Here is a 22,497-nt window from a genome sequence, read left to right as displayed (position 1 = left end):
ATCAGAGAATATCAGCTCTCCTACAAGAATATATTCCCACAGAATAACAGTGCAGAAATGATGTGTGGCGAGGCACACTTTTGCAGGGCTGTATTTCTTTTCCCCCAATTCTAGCAAAAGCCATCTGGCCAGCATTCAGTATGTCACAAAGTCAAAAGAATAATAAATAAAACCCCAAAGAACACAGGGAGAATTACATTTTCCCCTTCAAATATGGTTATACCGTCTCCTAAGAGTAGAACTTTCATTTAAAACTTTGCTGACTTCCTGTACCATTTGTTTTTCAACTGTGAAAGTAATGAATTTATTCTCTGTGGTTATTTCTTCTTCTCTACCCAATCTTTTCCCTTTGAGTAGAAACAGGTGCTAACATTCTGGGACACCAGTTATAGCTATCAGTTATAAATTTGTTTATTTTTAATGTGCATTAATAAATGTAAAACTGCCTTCCACAAAAATCTGTGCGAGTCACTGACATCTGCACTATAAGTATATGGTGTGTAGCTCTTCCAGGGAAGCTTTGAATTTGCTATGAAGCAAGGCCCCAGTCCTTCACAAGGATCTGCTAGCATGGACACCTGTGGCTGGAATGGGACTCCTCATGGGTACAATAGTCTAATGCAGAACTGGGTCTGAAGTGACCAAATGGGATCGTACTTTGACTACAGAAACTGTTGGGAAATAACATAAACATTTGAAGTCTATCTTATCTAGAGCAGGCCTAAAATGTGGGGGGTGGGGTTAAGTCTGAGAATCTTCAACCCTGTGTCTGTGTGTTCAGAGGGAGATGTCTTATCTTTTTAAATGCATTAGCATAAAGAACAAAGGGTATTTTTCCCACATACCATCTGATAATATGAATTTTTATTTTTGCCTTTTGGATTTATCATTAACTTTACTACATGTCTAAATTATTTAGTGATCATATTTCACCTAACAGATGACATAAGACTTAAAGAGCTTTTGCTGGGTTCTGGCACTTGTCGCTACATTTTGCCTGAAGCTGCTTTTGTATGAAATAATCTTCACATAGTTAACATTCAAGATACTCTGCAGAGCATCTTAAGGAGACTTAAATGCTACATAACTGTCACATAGCAAGTCTTAGTATTATTGCACCAAATTACATTGCAGGCAGCATGATAAACAACATCATAATACGTTGGCACATTCATCATTAATTATAACTGAAATCTAATCTCAACTGGATATCTTTTCAGTAATTATAGCCTGTAAAGGCAAACATTTACATATACAGGGGGAGTCTTTCATAAACATAGGCAATGTATCAAAATATCGAATGGCCTGACAAGTCTTAATAGGCCTTTTTTTAAAAGTTACATTTGTTATATGTTAAAAAAGAGACATCAAAATATCTGGAATTTATTCAAAATTTGTTTTGTAAAATTAATTGTTTTGGAAGCAAAACATGTTTGCAGCAGCCAGATGGTTATGCTGCTTTATAATGATGTGCAAGGCTTCCACGCCAGATCACACCCCATTTTTGTATGTTATCAGAGGCTCTGATGGAAAAAAATCCACTTAAGCACATACTTAATTTTAAGCACATGAGTAAATCTTTTGTCATAGTGACATAGGATTGGAAGGAACCTCCTGAGTCATCGAATATAGTCCCCTGCTATCTGATGCAACCCCCAAAATATAATACCATTCCCATGTCAACAGGACTACCGAGTCTTAAAATTAAACATGTGCTTAAGTGTTTTGCTGCATCGGGGCCAAAATGTGCAATGGTACAAACCTATTAAGCAAACGGAGATCTGACAATAGTTCAGCTCTCTGATACAGAAAACTAAATATTATAAAAATTCTGTTCTTTATTTATACTGAGCTATGCTGAACTGAGTTTTAGTGATCACTAGTTGCATCTCCTTTAATTTCTAGAATCCTTCCAGCTGGTCCATATTGATATGCTTCATCTTTTTAATATTTTTGTTGTCATTTCACATCTAAGCAGAATCATCACTGGTGGGGTGGAGCCCAGGGCTGGGGCGGCAGGGGGTGCGGGTGGGGGAGGAGGGAAGAGAGAGCCCAGGGCTGGGGTGGCAGGGGGTGCAGGTGGGAGGGGGGAAGAGAGAACCCAGGGCTGGGGTGGGGGGCAGACAAAAATTTTTTTGCTTGGGGCAGCCAAAAACCTACAGCCGGCCCTGGCCCTCATCCACCATATGCTTTATCTTAGTTTGAAATAACAAGTACTTTCAGCTGTGCCGAAGTAAAAATTTATGATGTAAGCTAATTTCAGGAGGAGACGTAATTGAAAGTATAAGCATGTATGCTGCCATATTCGAGTTTAGCAAAATTATCTGGTAAAACAAGATACAGGATAAAATCCAACTACCCAACTGGCATATGTTAAAAAGTTTGAAACATCTATTGTGAGGCTGTTTCCCAGGATAGCTTCTAACTGAATTGCAAGATAAATAATACAGGGAGAAAAATAATCTATACAACAATCATACTTGAATTATTGGGCCAAGTGTTCCATTTCAGTTAAACTGTGCTTAACCCAAGACCCAGGACAGGGATGCAAAAGTGGCTACAAGTGACCATTGTGACCCCCACAGTCCTCTGCACTGATGTGTGCTGGTTCAGATCCCTCATGCCAACTAGGGGAGCCTAAGGCTCTCTGACTTAAGTCAGCAGCCCACAGCCCCCATGGGGTTTGTTCGGGCAGTCAAGCTGTGCCTGGTAACATCCTGGTCATATTCCCTTTCCCCTCTACTCAACCACTGTGAGGACTAGGATGGGGTGGTGTAGGAGTTGCTACTGTAACTCTGTTAGGATTTCCAGGTCTCCAGTTTTTGACTGGAAAGTCTGGCCGAAAAGGGAATCTGCTGGTGTCCGGTCGGGTGTACTGACCAGACACTAAAAGTCCGGTGACAGTGGGTTGGGGGAGAGAAGTGGCAGCCTGTTGCCTGGCCCTGAAGTGGCAGCTCTAGGGTGACCAGATAACAAGTGTGAAAAATTGGGATGAGGGTGAGGATAATAGGCGCCTATATAAGAAAAAGCCCTGAATATCGGGACTGTCCTTATAAAATCGGGACATCTGGTCACCCTAGGTGGCTCCTAGGGCAGCGTGCATGCACCAGCTCGGGCTGCAGGCAGCCCTTTTGAGGAGCACAGTTTGCAGGGCTGCAGTGGAGGACATAGCAAGCAGGATAAGGAGCTCCCAGCAGGCATGGAACGTTCCCCAGGAGGGAAGGAATGCATGCTGCCCCAGCAGCCAGTGCTTCCTCTGGCTGCGCTCACAGGCATCTCCAGGGCAGGGAGGGCTTGAGCAGGCGGAGAAGAGGGCTGCTGGGCAGGCAGCGCAGAGGGAGGCGGGAGGCTGCTGTGTAGGATGGCCATATCCTAGCTTGCCAGCAAGACTGCCTGGTTTCTCCCGTGCGGCCACAGCACTCCTCTGACCTGCACTCCCAGGTGGCCTGCTGATTCCCTTGGAGTTTGCAAGTCCCTTGGGGCTGCTCACACTGGAGTTTAGGGGGGAAAGCAGTGAGTGATGGGGTTGGGGGAAGAGGAGTGAGTGGGGGACAGCAACTCGAGGGAAGAGGCAGGGCAGGGGTACCGGGGAAGAGGCAAGGCAAGGGGGTCTGATTTTCAGACATTAGAAAGTTGGCCACCCTAAACTCTGTCCTGCTCAAGAATTCCCCAGTGCAGTGGGAAATTTCAGAGTGTTTGTTAAATCTGCTTCTGTTTGAATATGGGACCCTGGTAATCACGTATTCCTGAGTTCCAGTCTCAGCTCTGCAAATCAGTTTGGGTATGACCTTGGGAAAGTCACTTAACAGCTTAGCCTCACTTCCCAATCTGTAAAGTGGGATAGTAATTCTACCCTTCTTCACAGGGCTATTGTGAGGCTTAATAATATTGAAACGTAAAAATCCCAACTATTATACTGATTCTTCAGTCCTAAGCTGTAAACTTATTACTTTGTTTAGAATTAAACCCAGTTTTGCAATAAAGCCGTTTATTGCCTGAATGTTATTGAACCGATGGACCACATCTTATTGTTAGTGTTTCATCAAGCAGGAGGGGAAACGGGAAATGATTTCTCATACAGTCGCCTCTCGGTGAGTTATGTCCAAGCACCCCCGTCTCTGAAGTGTATGGTGCACATGGCAACCAAAATGTTTCTTAGGATGTCATCATTAGATGAGAACTGTGCGCAGAAGTATTACTTGTATTTGTCTCCCTTTTCAACTTGCTGTGACAATTTTATTATTATCACAAAGGTCTCAAAATGCAAACTAGCTAATCAGATTTTATTCTGGATCCAAGCAGCTTTATAACTGTGATTTAATAATGCCAGTCACATCACACTGCCAACCTGTTTTGATACCTAAGTTGACATTTGTGTATATTGTACATTAAACATAATTGATCAGCCTAGCATTTACCCCTTAATGGCTCTTTATAGTTAACATAAACCAATGACTGCAGACACTTCCACGTATGTACATATTCTGATCAGAAGGAAAGAACAGTAAATGACTGGTAGGAAACATTGATAACATTGTATTCTTGATGCTAACTACTACATAACTGGCATATAAATGCAGGCTTCTGAATATGACATACTCTCAATTCTCATTTCTATTTCTAGGAAAGAAAATAGTTTCTTAATTGTGCCTTGCCTCGAGTCAATCTAGAGATGAAAGGTGATAAGTACAATTTATCATTATTACTGCTATGCTGAATATTGAGGGTCAGAATTTCAGCTAGTCACTTACTTCAGTAGCGCTCCATCAGTTTACAGCTGCCAAGGATTTGGCCTTGAATGTTCACCAAATTAATTAATATATGGCCTGATCCTCTGAGGTGCTAAGCAACCTAAACTTCTAGGGAAGTCAACTTTCAGGGCGTGCTCAGATCCTGCAGGATTATACTCAGTCTCTTGTTAGTTCTTCCTCATCAACATCTTTTAAAAATGTTTAAAATCTGAGTGAAAGTAACTTTTGACCAACTTTTTCTTTTTCAGCTGAAAAAAGTAAGAACGCGTGGGGGAGGACACTGTCTCTGTCTCCAACTCCCCCCCCCGGTTCCATTAATTTTTTTCCCCAAAACCCCATTTTTTGTCATTGCTTTTACCTTCTCTGCTTTGTCCTTTGTTTCCGGCTTCTGCCCAGGGCTCAATGGCGGGGGAGATGACCAACATGGGCAGTTTTCCGCGAGTCCATAAACCCGTGGAGTTTGAGTGAGTGGCCTTGCGACTTGGCACACAGGGCTACAGCATCACTTAGATTGTTGCCGATGACAGAGGGGCAGCAAGGCCAAACCTGAATGGCGTTGCAACTATATTTCCCAAGTTGCAATGCCCAGAGCAGGGAGTCGGGCCCAGCCCCACAGGACAGGAGCCACCATTGCAGGGTGAGTGGGGATAGGCTCACTCTCCAAATCCCATCCCCACCCCATGACTCAGTTTCAGGGTGGGAGGGGGCTCAGTTTCATATTTTGCCCTGGGCCCCCAAAAACCTCTCTGCATCCCTGCTTATATCTCCTTTCAGATTCATTCTATTCAATGTGAAGTCGTGGTTTGGGAAGGGCGAATGTGTGCATGGGAGTGTCCTCTCATCCCATGGCTCAATATGGAATGATTTCACCCTAAATATTTTGTTAGTGGAGGGCCTGATTTTCAGAAGATCTGAGCACCCACAATTCCCAATAACTTCAATTGGAGTTGTGGGTATTAAATGCCACTTAAAATCAGGACCTTAAAGAGTTGATAGTAATAGGGGAGAAAAGCTTTCTGATGAATGAGATCAGACCACTTCTTCACCCCCACACTAATGGAAATGGCAATTATAAGTTGACCAGAATTGCATACATTTGTATCTTTTCTGGAACCAAGGTTAGTGTGAGTCCATATCTTCTGTGTATCTACTCACTGATCCCACACAGCTGGAAACGCTCACAGAGGATTTTTCTTTATTATCCAGGGATCACTTGCTACTAACATGACTCAGTTCAATAACCTGAGGTAACTGTTGCACATGGTTATACAGTTGTATTTTCATGTTACGATTTGCCTGGATAAATTCTTATTGAATGCTGGTCTGCCTAATTTTAAACTTATTTGTCTTTAACGGTTCATTAAAAAGTTAATCTCTATCCCCAAATGTGCCCATTTAGTTGAGTTAAAGATTACAACTCTGTCTTCATGAGACAATAAGCAAATCAATTTGCTACTCAATATGGACAGATGATTAGGGCTGGACAGATTATTCTCTGTGAATAATTTCTCATGAATGCCTTCCTTTTTTTATCTTTGCAAATTATACACTGACTTTGATTTTTATTAATGTATTCATTATTCATAATTGATCAATGAACAGTCTATGCAAACAAATTTTGGCCTGTAATTTGTTTTGCCAGCTGTTCACTTTGACTATTATTTATTATTTGTGGCCTTGACTGGACACCAAATTCACATGGTATCATATCTGCTCCCTGAATGGATTGCAACCTTTTAAATAGAATAACAAATAGCAAACATCAAAATACTCTTGTTAATCTGCATACCATGTTCACAGGTAAATATAGAAACAGATTGGGAGACCCTTACTCATACTGAGTAGTACCCACTGACTTCAATAGGATAACTCATGGTGTAAGGTACTACAAGGGAATTACAATCTGCACAGCAGGAATTTGTATGTAGAACAGCCATTTCCCAAATATGATATGATAAACTTGTTCACAAATTTCTTTGTAAACAGCCAATTAACAAGGACACACATGTGATCAAAGGAAACCACTGTTTGAAATGTGAAAAGTGTTGGTGAGCACTATCTTGCGTATTTGCTCAGTTCTAATAAAAGTGTGTTCATCAATTTTTAAGCAGAACAAAGACTTCTACTTTTGAATAGCCCTGTATGGAATACTGTGTGCTTTTACTGCAGAAGTAAAAGGTCATGTTAGAAGTGTTGAAAAATACTAAGAAATATTAGAGGTTTTGTGTATTCTGTCTTTGAGGGACAGAGACAGTGATGTTAAACTTTGTGTAAGAACCGCAGTTATATTTAGAACTTATTTAGCAGTTTATGTGTTTGAATCATTGTCCCAGCACTAACTATTTGATCACCACAGCATCACTATGCAGAAGGTAGGCATGTGCTGGTACTCTCTTTTTATAGATGGGGAAACTGAAGCACAAAGGTCAAGCTACCTGCCCAAGAATACACAGTGATAAGAGACAGCATCAGAGCTGAGCCACTCCTGATTCCCAACCCTATGCATCCAATCCTCTAGGCGACAATGTCTTTCCCCAGCTCAGTACTTAATGGCCCTTTGTCTACATCACAGGACCACAGTTGACAAGTTTCTTGTAACAGTGTGTCTTGCCCACTGGGCTGGAGAGTCTGTGGCTAAGCAAACCCTGATGACAGAATGAGTTCCATCTGAGAGGGATCAAGTGAGTTCCCTGTAACAAGCAACTGGAAGTTGCAGTGACGATGGGGGGATGCTCATGGAGAGCAGAGACTGTTAGGAGTGAGCAGGCTCCAGCAGAATCCTGGGATTTGGGAATAAGGCTATGTCTCCACTTAAAATGCTACAGCGGCACAGCTGCAACACTTCAACAGTAACAGGAGGGGTTCTCCCATCGCTGTAATTAATCCCCTGCCTGAAGAACATTAGCCGGGTTGATGGAAGAACTCTCCCATCGACCTAGCTCTGTCTACACTTCGAGTTTTGCTCGGCTTAGCTACATCTCTCAGGGTTGTGGATTTTTCATGCTCCTGAGAGATGTAGCTATGCTGATGTAACTTTTCAGTGTAGATCAGACCTAAGGGCATGGCTACACTTGCAGATGTAGAGCGCTGTGAGTTAAACCCGCCTTCGGAGAGTGCAGTAGGGAAAGCACTGCAGTCTGTCCACACTGACAGCTGCTTTCACAGTGGTGTGGCCACATTTGTGGCACTTGCAGTGGCATTGGGAGTGGTGCATTATAGGCAACTATCCCAGCATGCAGGTGACTGCAACGTGCTTTTCAAATAGGTGGGGTGGGGTGGAGTGTGACAGGGAGTGTGTTATGTGTATGTGGGGAAAGAGAGAGTGGGTTTTTGGGGGGATGAGAGCATGTCATCATGCTGTCTTGTAAGTTCAGACAGCAGCAGACCTCCGTCTCCCCTCCCCGCCTCTCTCTCTCACACACAGCATTCCACACTATTCTTTTTCAGAACAGGTAAGCAGCCGGCTGTCAGAAATGAAGCTTTCAAACGGCATAGCCACATTCCAGCAGCAAGTTCAAAACAATGGGAAGAGTGGCCACTTGACTTAAGGGGATTATGGGATGCTTCCGGAGGCCGATCAGAGCACAGTAATGCAACACCTCGTCCACACTGGCACCAGTGGAGGTGCAGCAAACGTTATTCCACTCGCTGAGGTGGAGTACCAGCAGCGCTGTAGCCACGGAGTCAGAGCGCTCTACGTGCCTTGCCAGCATGGAGGGGTAGTGAGCTAGTGTGCCCGGGGCTCCTTTATTGCGCTGTAACTCACAGCCGAGCCCTGAGACTCCAGACAGAAAGGTCTTGGAGTTGCCTTCTGAAACAGGAGAAGCTCTGAGCTAGCAGCGGAAAGTGTGCAAAAGCTCCCTAGGCAGAGAGGCCTGGGAGTAGCAAGAGAAATGTTTGTTTGTTGAACATAGACTTTGCAACTATGCATTGTATTTTGAGTTATTTTCTGTGAATAAACCCAGACCTCAAGGAGGGGTATTTTGACCACAGAAAAGGGTGTGTGGAGTCTGTGTCAGGAAACCTTAAGAGTGGGAAATGGAAGCAGGGGGCTGCAGAGTGGGAGGCAGCCGGCCCGCTACAAACTGGACAAGATGGAGGTTCAGACTGAGGTGCATTGACGTAACTTTGTGGGAAAGCTTGCAAAGTACCTGGCAACACAACAGGCCAAATTCACCACTGGCATAGGCCTATGCAACTCTGATTCAATAGCATTGTATCCACTTGTGCCAGTGATACATTTGGCCCAAGGTCAAGTTTAACCCAGTCTGTGCAGTCTCATTCTGTCCGGAATGCCAAATTCATACAACAATGATTTAAAAAAAAAAAAAAAAAAACACCACACTTACCAGAATCTGCAAACTTCTACATGTAACTAACACACCCTTAAAAACACTATGGGATAATTCTGTTTCAAAATGCACACATGAAGTGGCCATTGACTTCAAGGACAGCTGTTATTGCCAGTGCATATCTCAGGTCAGAAATTGGCCCTTATGTTTTTCTTTTTTTAAACTAGATTTGAAACAAAATTATGTAAACTATACTTTTATCTTAAAGATAATATAGCATAACACCTGCATCTGTTAGCCAGCAAGTCTGATGTCTTTGAGCATTTTTTTAATACACTATATTTCTTAAAGAAATATTCCTATGCAGTATGGAATCTTTAAGGGGAAGATTAATGTTAATCTTTTTGTCAACGAATACAGTCTTACTGGTGCAATTTATGAATTCAGAAGGACATCTTTTATCAACGACTGTAATAGTACAAAGATTTTTGTAACTTCTGGAACTTCTCACTAGGAAAAAAAGATTTTTTTTCATGTTCGGTGACCTTGTAGAGTCCACATTGTGGAAAATTTTTTATCCCCTGGATGCAAATGATCTTTTGTTGAATGGCAGTGTAACACTGTATGGTTTAAATGGTGGTAAGAGAAGTTCTGTTTGTCATTTCTTTTAAAAATAATATTGTAGAATACCAGCTGAAAAATTGTAGTCATGCAAGAATTGTAATATTTTATTAAAAATTTGCATCTAGCTGAAACTAATTGAAATGCAGTATGTAATATCTAGTTCTCAGAAGCATCACTCTTGTTCACAGATTGAGAGGGCCTGAATCTATAAAATCAGAATGTGTCATTCAGATTGATTTGAATAACAAATTCAAAGACTTTTTTTTTTTTTTTACACACACACAAAGAGGGACGATTTCTATACCTGTAAATGGTGAATAAAGTTAGCAATTAGAAGTTCACCAAAGCAGATCCAATCCAAGAGGCAGCCCCCCCTGTGGCACAGCAGTATCTGAGAAATAAAAATTGATTGATTCATTCTGTTTTCTACCCCACGAATGGTAGTCATTCAAGCACTGGGTAAGCATATTAATCTCATTGCATTAGAAACAGTCATCACTCATGAATGTGTAATGTATCTCTAACTGAGGTAAAAATTAGTTGTTGAAATGGCTAGAAAGGTGTCTTATTTAGAAGTCTGTAATGTTTTACGGTCCTGCTATGATTCAAATTCTTGGCTCATTGAAGCACACCATTGTGCAGGCAATTACAGGAAACTCAGGTTGCTGTATAAGTATACATTAACCATAGCATGCACATCCTTTACAATGGGCCGCCTCTAAATTTGATTTTTATTTGCACAGGTGGCATCTACTGTATAGGAATGTGGAAATAACTATGAGGCAAATATACTCAACTGATAATGAAGTTATTTACATGTAAAAATAATTTTTGAGATCCGTGGCTCTGATCCTGCTCCCAATAAAGTCAATGGCAAGCTACCATTGGCCACAGACAGTGGGGCAGGATCAGAAGCCAAGGGGTGAAATCCTGGATGCATTAAAATTAATGCAGAGTTTTCCCATTGACTTTAATGGGCCTCGGAGTTCACACATGATTTTCAAAAGTGATTGATATTCCCGTGGACCCTGGCCACTGTTTTCAGAAGTGACTAATGACAATGAGACTGCAGCTAGGTGCTACAGCACCAAAAGTGCGTGGCACTGGCTCAAGAGAGACAACTCCAAACTAACTGTGAGATGCACTAAATCAGCAGCATGTGTATGGTAAGTCAGTCTCCAATGGAGAGCCCCAATTATAATTATAAGATGGCTCAGAAACCTAGCACAATTGGAGTTGGTAGGCCTATATAAAAGCAGAATTGGGTCCTATTCATTTAAGTGGACAGTAGTTATATGTTTAGATTAAAGAGAGCGAGAAAATATAGCTTATTTTGCCAATGGTGAGTGTTGATGTTGTGAATAAGCAGTGAATCAATTAAATTCCTTCTCCCTGATAATTTTAGAGATTGCATTTACCACTAACATTAAAGCTTGTATATGATTGAAAGTAGTTTGTTCCTGAGGTCATACTGTTATACCAATAGAATAAAAACCAGCAGGATCTTATTAAGAGGGATAAGGCAAAGATGCCACATTTATTGAAAATATAATGATAAAGCAAAAGATAAAAGTAAACAACATTGTTTTGACTACTTATTCCTATCACTACTTATTCCTTATACACACACATATATTCATTCACACAATCATTCATTTAAGTTCTGTATAGGTTTTATAGTTACCAGCCTAGAAGTTGCTCATGCCAAGTTACTGGCCAGGTATCTTGGGCATGAGGATGGAGCTGAGTCTGTGTCAGGTGCACCTGATGCTCCTGGAGGTTGGCAGCAGAACCAGAGACTCAAAGTCATCAGTCTTTAGAGTCCATTCTTAAAGGATTTAATTCCTATGTTAGTCTATGGGAGCTGTTTCATCCTGCTGTTGCTGACTCAATCAGCAGATGGCACATTCTTGGGCACATTCCTGGTGGCTCCAAACTGTCCAAAGTTTGTGTTTCTCATCCTTCCAGGTGATGGGGTGGATCCCAGTTTACCCTCCGGGGGTTTCTGGTCATCCACTTGACACATTCTTTGGCCGATGGATACTCCCTTTCTAGGCTGGCACCTCCCTAACCATTCATGTACATCAAGCATTCATCAACATACATTCCATATCTTAACCATATTTTAATTTACTGTCTCCACCACTTTCAGGGTGTGTGCTAATTCATATGAGACTCCCGGCCCTTTAATCACAGAGAGTGGGGGTCTAGGAGCCGTTGCTGTTACAATGAAGTGAAAGTCACTTAACGGCTTATAGTGTTTGTTTACATTGTATCAATTACTTCAAGAACAAAGTCAATTAACTTGTTTGTAAGTTTTATGTAGTAATAAAGTATCTTTCACAGGATAGATACAATTAATGGTTTCTACAGACAGTAGTTTACAAGTTTTAACAGAAGACCCAAGAGATTTTTGTACTTGGGGAAACTGTTGGATTTTAAAGTGTGGGGGACAAATTACATTGCTCTACAGCCAAAATGCTTCTGAAATAAATGTAGTCAAACTTTACTAATTCTGGGTCTCTGAGAACGAAAATGATGCTTAAAATTGATGATTGGCTCTAGTTTTCAAGATATGCTATTGGGTCAGTATATACGACCCTTGACTTGGGAATGGCGGAGGATAAGTGAGTTATAAAGGGAAGGGATCTCAATTTAAACCAGAAATGACTAAAATACATCTTTGACTGGATCTATGAATACATCTATGACTGGGTTTGGACAGTACTTGCTTTTTAGGCAAAACAATGAATGATGCAATCTGAAGCTGGTATTGCATCATACATGATATGAATTGCATCATGTTATTCCTAGAAGTCATGGATGATGCAATCATAACAAAGCTTACATCACTCTGCTGAACAAATTGCGCTATATCAGCTCTAGAAATCATACAGTGTCGTCCTCTCTTATTTGTCAGTGTTTGATTTTGCAAAGGGACACATTTCTGTTTAGCCAAAGTGAGCAGAGATGCCTCATACTTGTGTGAACAGTGCAGATAACTTCTGCTATGTTTGTGGTGAAGTGACTTTTGCATCACAAAAGTGCAGTATAACCACTATGGTTAAGAAAGCCTATCACCTTTATTTTGGCTGCAAAATTGGAGATCAGGACAAGAGGTGGACCCCACACATATGCTGCAACACTTGTGCAACAAATCTTCGCCAGTGGTTGAACAGGAAAAGGAAATCTATGCCTTTTGCAGTGCCAATGATTTGGAGAGAGCCAACAGATCATACCAGCAATTGTTACTTCTGCATGGTGCCTCCAGTTGGGAAAGATGTGTCGAAGAAAAAGTGGACTGTGCATTATCCAAACATTCCATCAGCTATATGCCCAGTACCCCACGGAGAAGGACTGCCGTTCCTGATGCACCAGAATCATTCTCACTTGAGTCAGATGAGGAAGACGAAGAGGATGAAACTTCTGGTCCTGAACCATCAATGTCACAGGACCCACATTTTCTCCCATCCTCCTCCTCCTCTGAACCACACCTCATAACACAAGGTGAACTGAATGACCTTGTCAGGGATTTGGAACTATCCAAGAGTAAGGCAGAGCTGTTGGGCTCCAGACTACAGCAGTGGAATCTCCTGGCAGGTGATGTTAGGGTTTCCATGTTCCATGACCGTCAAAAGGATCTTGTCCCATTCTTCTTCATGGAAGGTGATCTTGTAGCCTGCAACAACATCGATGGTGTGATGGTAGCCCTCAATATCGTTCACGATCCAGATGAGTGGAGACTGTTCATTGATTCATCGAAGACGAGTCTTAAAGCTGTTTTACCGCATAATGGCAATGTTTTGCCATCAATTCCAGTTGGTCATGCAGTCCATATGAAGGAAACCTATGACAACATGAAACAACTTTTGAGGTACATAAACTATGACCAACATCAGTGGCAGCTTTGTGGTGATTTGAAGGTTGTTGCTCTCTTGCTTGGTCTGCAGACTGGATACACAAAGTACTGCTGTTTTCTCTGCGAATGGGATAGTCGTGCAAGAGATTCCCACTACATCAAGAAAGATTGGCCATTCTGACAGTCATTGGAGCCTGGGAGGAAAAGTGTTCAGCATCCACCACTTGTTGAATCAAGGAAGATTTTGTTACCACCTTTACACATCAAGCTGGGTCTGATGAAGAACTTTGTCAAGGCCACTGACAAAACACAAGCAGTTTTCAAGTACCTCCGTGGAAAATTTCCAAGGTTAAGTGAAGCTAAGATAAAGGAAGGTGTCTTTGTTGGTTGTCAGATTCGTGAACTTCTTCCAGATGATGCATTTGACCATGCACTGCGTGGCAAGGAAAAGACGGCATGGAAAGCCTTCCAGTTAGTGGCAATAAATTTTCTCGGAAACAACAAGGCAGACAACTACAGGCTGTTGGTGGAAAACCTCCTCAAGGTATACAAAAGCCTTAGTTGCAACATGTCACTAAAGATACATTTTTTGCATTCTCATCTAGATTTTTTTCCACCGAACTGCGGAGCAGTGAGCGACGAGCACGGCGAGCGATTTCACCAGGACATTGCAACAATGGAGAAACGCTATCAGGGCAAATGGAGCCCATCAATGCTTGCAGACTATTGCTGGACAGTGACAAGAGATGCTCCATTTAATGAATACAAGAGACAAGCCAAGACGTGCCGAGTAGACACTGAATAGGACTAAACTATGTACAGAATAGTTTTTTGCCTTTTGTTTCATAATAAATTTTATTTATATAACCCTTTTGCTGATTTTTAAAGTGTTACATAAACAGGACAGGTGAAATATTATCATGTAAAGCAACCATAAACACATGAAAAGACCTAGGTTTACAATTTATGATTAAAACTCTACTATCTACACAATATACATAGACATAAAATGTAAAAACTTAAATATCTTAGAAACAGTAGCCAATCAGTTGTTTTAATTGTCATATTTGAATTCAGCACATCAAAATACATAATAAATAGCACATTTTATCTCTGAAGCAGACGACTTCTCAAAATTGTAGACCAGTGTTATTGGGGGGTCATTGTCACTTGGGGGAATCATTGTTAGTACCTTCTTTAATATCCCTACAATACTTTCAGCATTTCAAGCCCTCAGCTCCAGGTTAGTTCCACTGCATGGCAGTTTAGAATAAACTAAACAGTTGTATTTCTACAAAACATAAAAAACTAACATTTTATCAAGGTATTTTGTTTCAAATATAGGTAATACAGAACTGATCTAAAGAGTGAAAATAAGCTATGAATGAGCTACTTTTAAATATGTATGTCAGTCATTTCCCCATATTGTTATGCTTTTTTAATTAGATGAAAATAAATGAATTGAAAAGATGAAAGGAACTTCTGCAATATCTCACTTCAAAGTGCAGTTCTATTCTAAGAAGGGACTATGGAAAAAAAAAGCAGCTTATTCAAGAAATCTGCTCTCTGTATATTCAGATTCCCTTTTGCTTGCTTTAGAGACAAGGGACAACTTCTGCTCCTTTGACCTAAATGGAGTTATTCTAGATATATACATATATAAATGAGAGCTGAATTTGGACCACAATTAAATTTCTGCTATTTGTATTCTCTTGTTTTGACTCCGCAAAACCACACAGAAAGAGCTGGAGTTTTTTGACCATGTGCATTATTAATTTAGTGGAAGAGTGCTGGCAAGTTGCTCAGGCTTTTCCTTCAAAAGGAAGTTAAAAGTCTGACACTGGACGATGAAAACCAAGTACAGTCCTGAACTTCTTGAACCTTTGGACTTTTCCAGACTGCCAACCAAGTGAATGCTTTTGTGGATGCCTATATATACACCTAAATGTGACTTCAATTTCCTTAAGGCTAATGCTTAAACTATTTGTCATCTAAAATACGTGATGGAAAATTGTATGTTTAGATCTATTTCCTGCACGTGTCCCAGGCTCTAGATACATTGACACAACAATTTACACTGAAGCTGTTTCAATAGAATAGTAAGGTCCTCAGTTAGTCCTAGAAGTTAAAGAAGTAGATTGCAAAATAGTTAAGATATTATATATAGGGGACAGAGTAATAAAGTGCAAAGTGCTTAAACAACTCATTCATTTGCGAGTCCCCAACCTCTGCTATAACTGATTTCATGAGCAGATCTTTCATGACCTCTGAGATTTTCCAAATGGGCAACTTCCAGAATGTAAGTCCATGGGCTGGGGGCCCAATCATGGAACACAGACTTCTGTTCTTGTGTGAGAAGTGCAGCAACTCCTTTCAGAGGATCATCTTTATAACCCTGTGATATATTTAGGTTATGTAAGGGTGCGGACTCACCCCTGTGTCACCCCCAACTGGTTGCTTCGGGGAATCAGCTCATCTAGCATCTGGAGCACCCTCTGCAGGCCGGTGATCCCCCTTGTCCCTACTTCTGCCCCCTGTGTCCCTCCCAGGACCCGGTGCCCCTATTACTGGGATGCTGCCCCTTGGCAGTATCCCACAGGTCTGGGTCTCCCCTCCCTGGGGAACCCACACCCACTATCCCCACCTCAACTCAGTACTAGGCCACTGCCAGTCAGCAGCTAGCCCCCGCTCCCTGGGGCAGACTGCAGTATAGGCCACTCATCATTGGCAAGGGGGGTTTGGACCTGCTGCCTTGGCCTAGCCCTGGGCTGCACTCTGCAACCCCCAGTACCCCTTGGCCTCCTACTAGGCCACAGCCTGGGGCTATCCAGGCTGTAGCTCCCCAGCCCTGCTCCACTACAGGTACCCTATGTCTCACTCCCTACAGCCAGGCCCTTCTCTCCCTGAACACAGAGACAGACTCTGGCCTGAGCTTCTGGCTCCCTGCCTTTATAAGGCCTGCTGAGGCTGTTTGGGGCATGGCCCCAGCTGCAGCCACTTCCCCCAATCAGCTCAGCCTTCATGCTGCCTGCTCCCCAGGCTATCTCAGGCCCTTCCAGGCAGGAGCAGGTGTCTACCTTGCTATAGGTTGCTTGATCTATTTTCCAGTATGCAGTTAACTGTTTTTAACCAGTTAGTCAGATAACTGGTTAATATAAGATGATATAGGTTTTCTAAACATATGTAATTAAGCAGCTGATCCAGGCTGCAATTATGTGGGCTCAGTTGTAGTAAAAAATAGATAAGGGAGCTAGTCTGTAGTGTGGTGTTGAGATTCTGAAGAGGTGTTCTTTGTAGTCTGAAATGCATCTATGTTATCTGCTGTGAGAACTCTCTGATACTTCAGGAAATGACTGTTGGATCAGCTTTCAAATGAAGATCAGATTAAGCTCATTATTCTAGCAGGGGAACTACAGTTGAATGGGAAACAAGTTATTTGAAGCATCAATTACATCAAACATAAAAGTAGCCATTGAACTAAATGTATTGTGATGCAAGGAGTTTCTTTGCTCTTGTACCTAAAATGCTGTTAAATATTCAGTCAGAACGCTCCCTGTGTCCCAAGAGATGGATAACTACCCCTTGTAGTCCTATGGTTTAGCTTAATACTAATTAAAATTGCCAAGGCATTTAAGGCTTCGTTCATTACAAAAACAGAATTCTATATGCATTCCACAAATTTCCCAGGGGCACAGGGGTTTGTAAGTAGTGTTCAGTTCAGAAACTGAATAGTGGGGAGATGACATGATTGTCTGAAATAGCATGTATTGGGGTTTAGTAAATCTTGAAGATGTGCATGAAAATCACTTGAAGAGAAGGTAAATATACAAATTCTAGGAATAATGGAAGAATTGTTCTGACTTCAGCAAAGGGTCTAAAATGATAAACAAAGTAAAGCATAACTAGACTTTGGGTGCGGGGGATATAACCATATAAAATACAAAATGGTCATTTGCAAAGAGTAGGCTATATCTACAAACATATCTGGAAGCCTGCCTCTCTTTGGAAGTTGAATCTAATATATCATATTTGTAATGGGTCCATCTCAGTAGTGACTAGGTAACCTTTGCAATCAGCTGAAAATGTAATGGTCCTTAGATGTATTCTTCTGGTCAGTGGCAGAACCTTGGTGGTGAGTCCTTGGCTCAGAGACTGTTGGTGGGGGGCACAACTATATAGACAGATATTTATAAATGTATAGTTATTTTCTGTGCTTGTGATGGAGGCTACAATAGATGCAAATGGAAATAATAAGTAATAATATAGTTCATGACAATGCAGTTTGTGCATGCTATTTTCTTAATTATATTCCCTTTCTAGCAATTCTTTAAAAACATTATGGCTTGTTTGCGTTAAAAAGGAAGAGATTCCTAAGTTCAGATCCATTGACTGAATGCATCTTTTGTTCTCTAAAATAGTATTGTGGCTTTCACATATCTTATATTGATAAGAATGTGATATACTGCAATCATCTCCTTGCTTAATCACTTATTTTCTCATGTCTGTAACCCTAATTTTCTTAACCTCTCCTCTTATTGTAGTTCTGACCCCTGAGGCTTATCTTTTCTGTGGTCCTCTTTGTTACCTTTTGAAATGTTTCATTATCCGTCCTGTACCAGTGTGTTCCAAATTGTGCAGTGCACCAGGTTTTTTTTTTTTTTTGCTCTGTTGTTCTGAACAGTGCCAGCATTTCTGCTCTGTTTCTTTATTGACACAATCCCAAAGGTTTGTTTGCTTTCCTAACTGTGGCTAATGAGCTGAGTATAGTATATTTCTGTCAAGTCTCTCTCTCGGATCTTTTCTATAACCTGTCATCTGGGACTATGTGGGACCTAACCCAATAAGCCATTTTCCAAACTTATCTACATCTTTAATCCTTTCAGACATTCAATTTGAAAGCCACTGTCAGACCCTGCCCTCATTTTTTCCATTGCCCTTTGTGATGGTTCTTGAGGCACCCAGCACTGAGACATGTTGTTATATCTGCCTCTAATGAGAGAAGTCTTCCCTGTGGTTCCTGGGTGTCAGCTCCCTAACACCACCAGCCTTTCAGCCACTCAAGCACTCTCCTCTGGGCTACGCCAGCCTGGTCTTTGCCTTGCAGGTTAACAAAAGGTTCCCCATTCCCCTTGAAGCATTTTCCCTGTGATATCCAGCCCCTGACACTGGCTACTCACAGAAATCCCTGATCCTTTGCTTCCAAAGGAACAGTGTACCCCAATTGACCAATTTTCCCTTTCGCCACTGCTGTCTAACACACAGCACTTGTGAGCATTTGCAATAAGTCCAAAGAAAGTTTATTTAAGATAAAATAGAGATTTCACTAGAAACAAGAGCAAGTGATGGAAACATGGTTACAATACAAAAGAAAACGATAAAACGTGAATTAGGACCTACAATTATTAATACAGTAGTTACCTTTCCTATCTATTAAAGTAGGTTTTCCCCCCAAATTTCAGCCTGCTGCAGAGCTGGCTGGCTTCCCAGGAACCAAATGCAAATGTTCATGAAACACGCTGTTCAACAAGGAGTCTCCTCAGTGAATGACTGCAGAGTGTCTTTCTCTATCCTGTGATATACTTAACCAGTCTTCCATCTTAATTCACAGATAGGGTGATCTGTTATAAAGTTCCTTTTTACCTGGAAGGGTTTTGATTGCTTGCATTTGTCTTTGATGGTTTTTCATTGACTGTTGTGGGATAGGGCAAGAGTAGACAACTGAACCTGGCTTTACACCACTGGCTGACCAGGGGGAGGTGACAACTCCCTCCCGCTTGAATGAAGACTCCCTGGAGACTCAGTTTTACTCCCAAACCCATAAGGCATTGTTTTCACTATACATTATCCCTTAAATATTTCCCATATAAACATCAATGATTATGTGTATTGATGAGTTACAAGCTTTCCATATAGACCTCATACTAGCCTTCATGGATACATACCATGAAAGTAGTGTATTAGGTGTAGTGATTTTGTCAGGTCTGAGACAGAAGAAGTTGCTTGTAAAGAACAGTGAACCCTTTGCACTTCGTCACCAATGGGCCTTTTTGTTACACCTTTGGATCCAGTCTTGCCCCTCTGCAGCATTGGTGTATTCTCTCATTCATATCACCTGCAAATGTGTATAAGCTGATCTCTAATTACTAGTCACTAATGTATAGCATTGGGTTGTGTATGCTGCTATTGAAATCAAGAGAGGTTTTTCCATTGGCTTCTCTGGAAGCAGGCTTAGGCCCTAATTATTCTAGCCTTAAAATCTATTAATCTATTCTCCCTTGTGGCAGTCCACCACTTATCCATTCCTACTAGATCTGTAATTATTTACCCCATTCTCTGGCCTCTTTTATCCACACAATTATTTTACTCAATTGAGCATTTCACCATCAAGACAGTATTTGCTAACTTTACATTAGTCATTTATGTGAAAGTGAACATCTTTTTGAAGTATTATATGTTCTCCTTCACTCGAGTCTCCTATTAGAGTTGTTGATTAAAATACATAGCAAATTGTTTTACTGCGCTCATGGTTCATTCTTAAGTGTTCTAGAGAGTAAATAACTGAACATAGCCAAATTTATTGTCTAAAGACAAAGAAGAACAATATGAAAAGGAGACATACATATCCTCTTTCTGAGAAGCAAATTTTCAGTGTATTCACCTTACACATTTCAACTAGCAGTATTTATACAGTAGTATTTACTTTTTAGGTTACAAAACTCTTTACACATCACTAAAATCCAACACACAAGTGTGTACCAGTTCCTTAACTAGTTGTTCTGTACCTTCCTTATCTTTGTTTGAATACTAATATTCCAGGTACCGTCCGTGAAGGTATCTTTCTATACTTTCCCATGTCATGTTTTGGATACTTCATTCAAAGTGTTGATGAGCCCTGAAAGTACTCCCTAACAGTACGTGGTACAAAGTATTCACACAGTTTGCTTTGACAAGTTTCCTATTTTCTAGTCTGACTTCAGCTTTGCAAAGTGTTGTGGGATACTTGACATGGGTGAACAAATTAGTGGGAAGAGCATAATACATTAACAACTTCCGTATATATCATGTAATGTAATGTTACAGTAATATCATGCACATAATACCCATTGATGTGGTGTAGAGTACATCTAATGTATATGTATTGGCTAATGGTGTAACTTATATTGTTTGAATTTGTTGATAATTGTAGAAAAATGAAAAAGATAATAGAGAAAAATCCCCTGAATGTTTCAAGAGATAGCGTGAGACCTATTATGCCATTCTATTAAGGGTTGTTTGTTTGTTTGTTTAAAAAGGACATGTAGTTTGGATCAGATTTTTTTTTTTTAACCTTTCTGTGCCTTTTTTATTCTATCTTTAACTGTGGCAATGACACATCTTTTTTCCATATTTTGAAAAAGATTGTGTCATATCTAAAAAGCCGAAGTCTATTCTCTAGGGCATTTGTTGTGCATGTGTATGTGTGCTCAGTCAGCATAATGCTTTGCTACACAGGAATTGCCATATTGGGTCAGACTCATGCTCCATCTAGTCCAGTATTGTGTCAGTGGCCAGTACCAAATGTTTCTGAGAAAGGTACAAAAAACCCCAGATCAGGTTGATGTGGGATAATCTGCCCCCATCCTAATCCCTAATAATTAGAGATTGTCTTAAACCCCGAAGCATAAGGTTTTATCTCCCTTCCAATCCTCTTGCCATTAGCATTCATTATTATAATTCTGAATATTCTTTTTATCCATGTAAACATCCAATTATTCCTTGAATCGTGCTAAATTTTGGCTTTAGTTTCATTCTAGGGGAATGAGTTCAACTGTATAATTACATGTGGTTTGAAAAAGTGTTTCCTTTTATCAGTTTTGTATTTGTCACCTTTCAATTTTATTTCATGTCCCCTTGTTCTAACATTAGGAGACTGGGAGAACAGAAGCTCTCAGTCTACCTTCTTACCATTTCTAATGATTGGTGGTGTTAGAGTGGACTTATTTTCCATTTCCAGGAGCAGTGCAGGGTGGGAACTGTGTTACCATTTTCCCTCCTTGCCCTGGGGAAGGGAAGCAATTTATTACTTGCATTAGTTGGATCGGTGTGGGGGGAGGGGAAGAGGCAGAGCTCCAACTTTTCCCCAGCCCTTCCTGACTAGCTAGTTAGGGGGAGGAGTCAGCATTGCATAGTGTTCCGTACCCCTATGCCCTCAGACCGAAGGTCATGCAGGAGAGTCTTGTTCCCTTGGTGGAGGTGCACAGTCCATGTGGAAATCTAGCCCAAAGAGTATATTCTGACTGCACAGGATAGTACAGGAGTGGGAGATGAATCCCTATGGGAAGAACTCCTTTCTCTGGGAATTAGTTTCACTAGATTTCTAGTAGTGTTATGAAATGTATTTAAAATCATGTGTGTAGAGTAGCTATGTGATTTGTTTACTGGGCTCATTTGTTCCCCTCTACTTTTCTGTAGGTTTGAAGATGGCACCGTTTCGTTCCTTGATATCATTGCACTGAAACATGGATTTGATGCTTTGGAAAGACTTACAGGTCAGTCGCACACATAATTCTAACTCCAAAGAGGAAAGTTCCAGATGAATACACAGGGCTTGATTCTGATCTTGTTGACACCACTAACTTAATTCAATTGGATAGAGTTATGACTGATGTTCACTATGTGAGATTGGAATCGTATGTGTCAGTGGTGTATTCAATTTTAAAATATCAGATTTTTCCAAGCCATTTTGCCATTGTCCATAAGCAAAACAAAACATTGATGGATTCTTCTAAATAAACATGTAAAGTTTTGAGCAGGTGACGCATTTGTAACCTGAATCACATTCACAGCTATATGGAAGGATTTAGTAGAAAAATATTTGCATTAATTAGCTGGGCTTCATTCAGCTGTAGTTGGCAGCAGTAATTTTTCCTACTGCATATTAGAACTTGATGATGTGATTTGGTGCTGAAGAGCTATTTTGTGATAGGGAAAC

General features: G+C 40.9%; 1 protein-coding gene across 8 annotated transcripts in view; it reads left to right on the top strand.

The window, feature by feature from the left end:
• The window catches only part of MOCOS (molybdenum cofactor sulfurase), a 375,701-nt gene that overhangs the window by 202,507 nt on the left and 150,697 nt on the right, over window positions 1–22,497 (top strand). For all 8 annotated transcript variants that reach the window (XM_008169331.4, XM_065584014.1, XM_065584013.1 and 5 more), the window contains one exon: window positions 21,978–22,054. In XM_008169331.4, the coding sequence (XP_008167553.2) occupies window positions 21,978–22,054 (77 nt within the window). The remainder of the gene's footprint in view (window positions 1–21,977; window positions 22,055–22,497) is intronic.

The sequence above is a fragment of the Chrysemys picta genome, chromosome 2, assembly GCF_011386835.1.
Source record: "Chrysemys picta bellii isolate R12L10 chromosome 2, ASM1138683v2, whole genome shotgun sequence".
Taxonomy (NCBI): Eukaryota; Metazoa; Chordata; order Testudines; family Emydidae; genus Chrysemys; species Chrysemys picta.
This window is presented reverse-complemented; position numbering and strand designations above follow the sequence as displayed.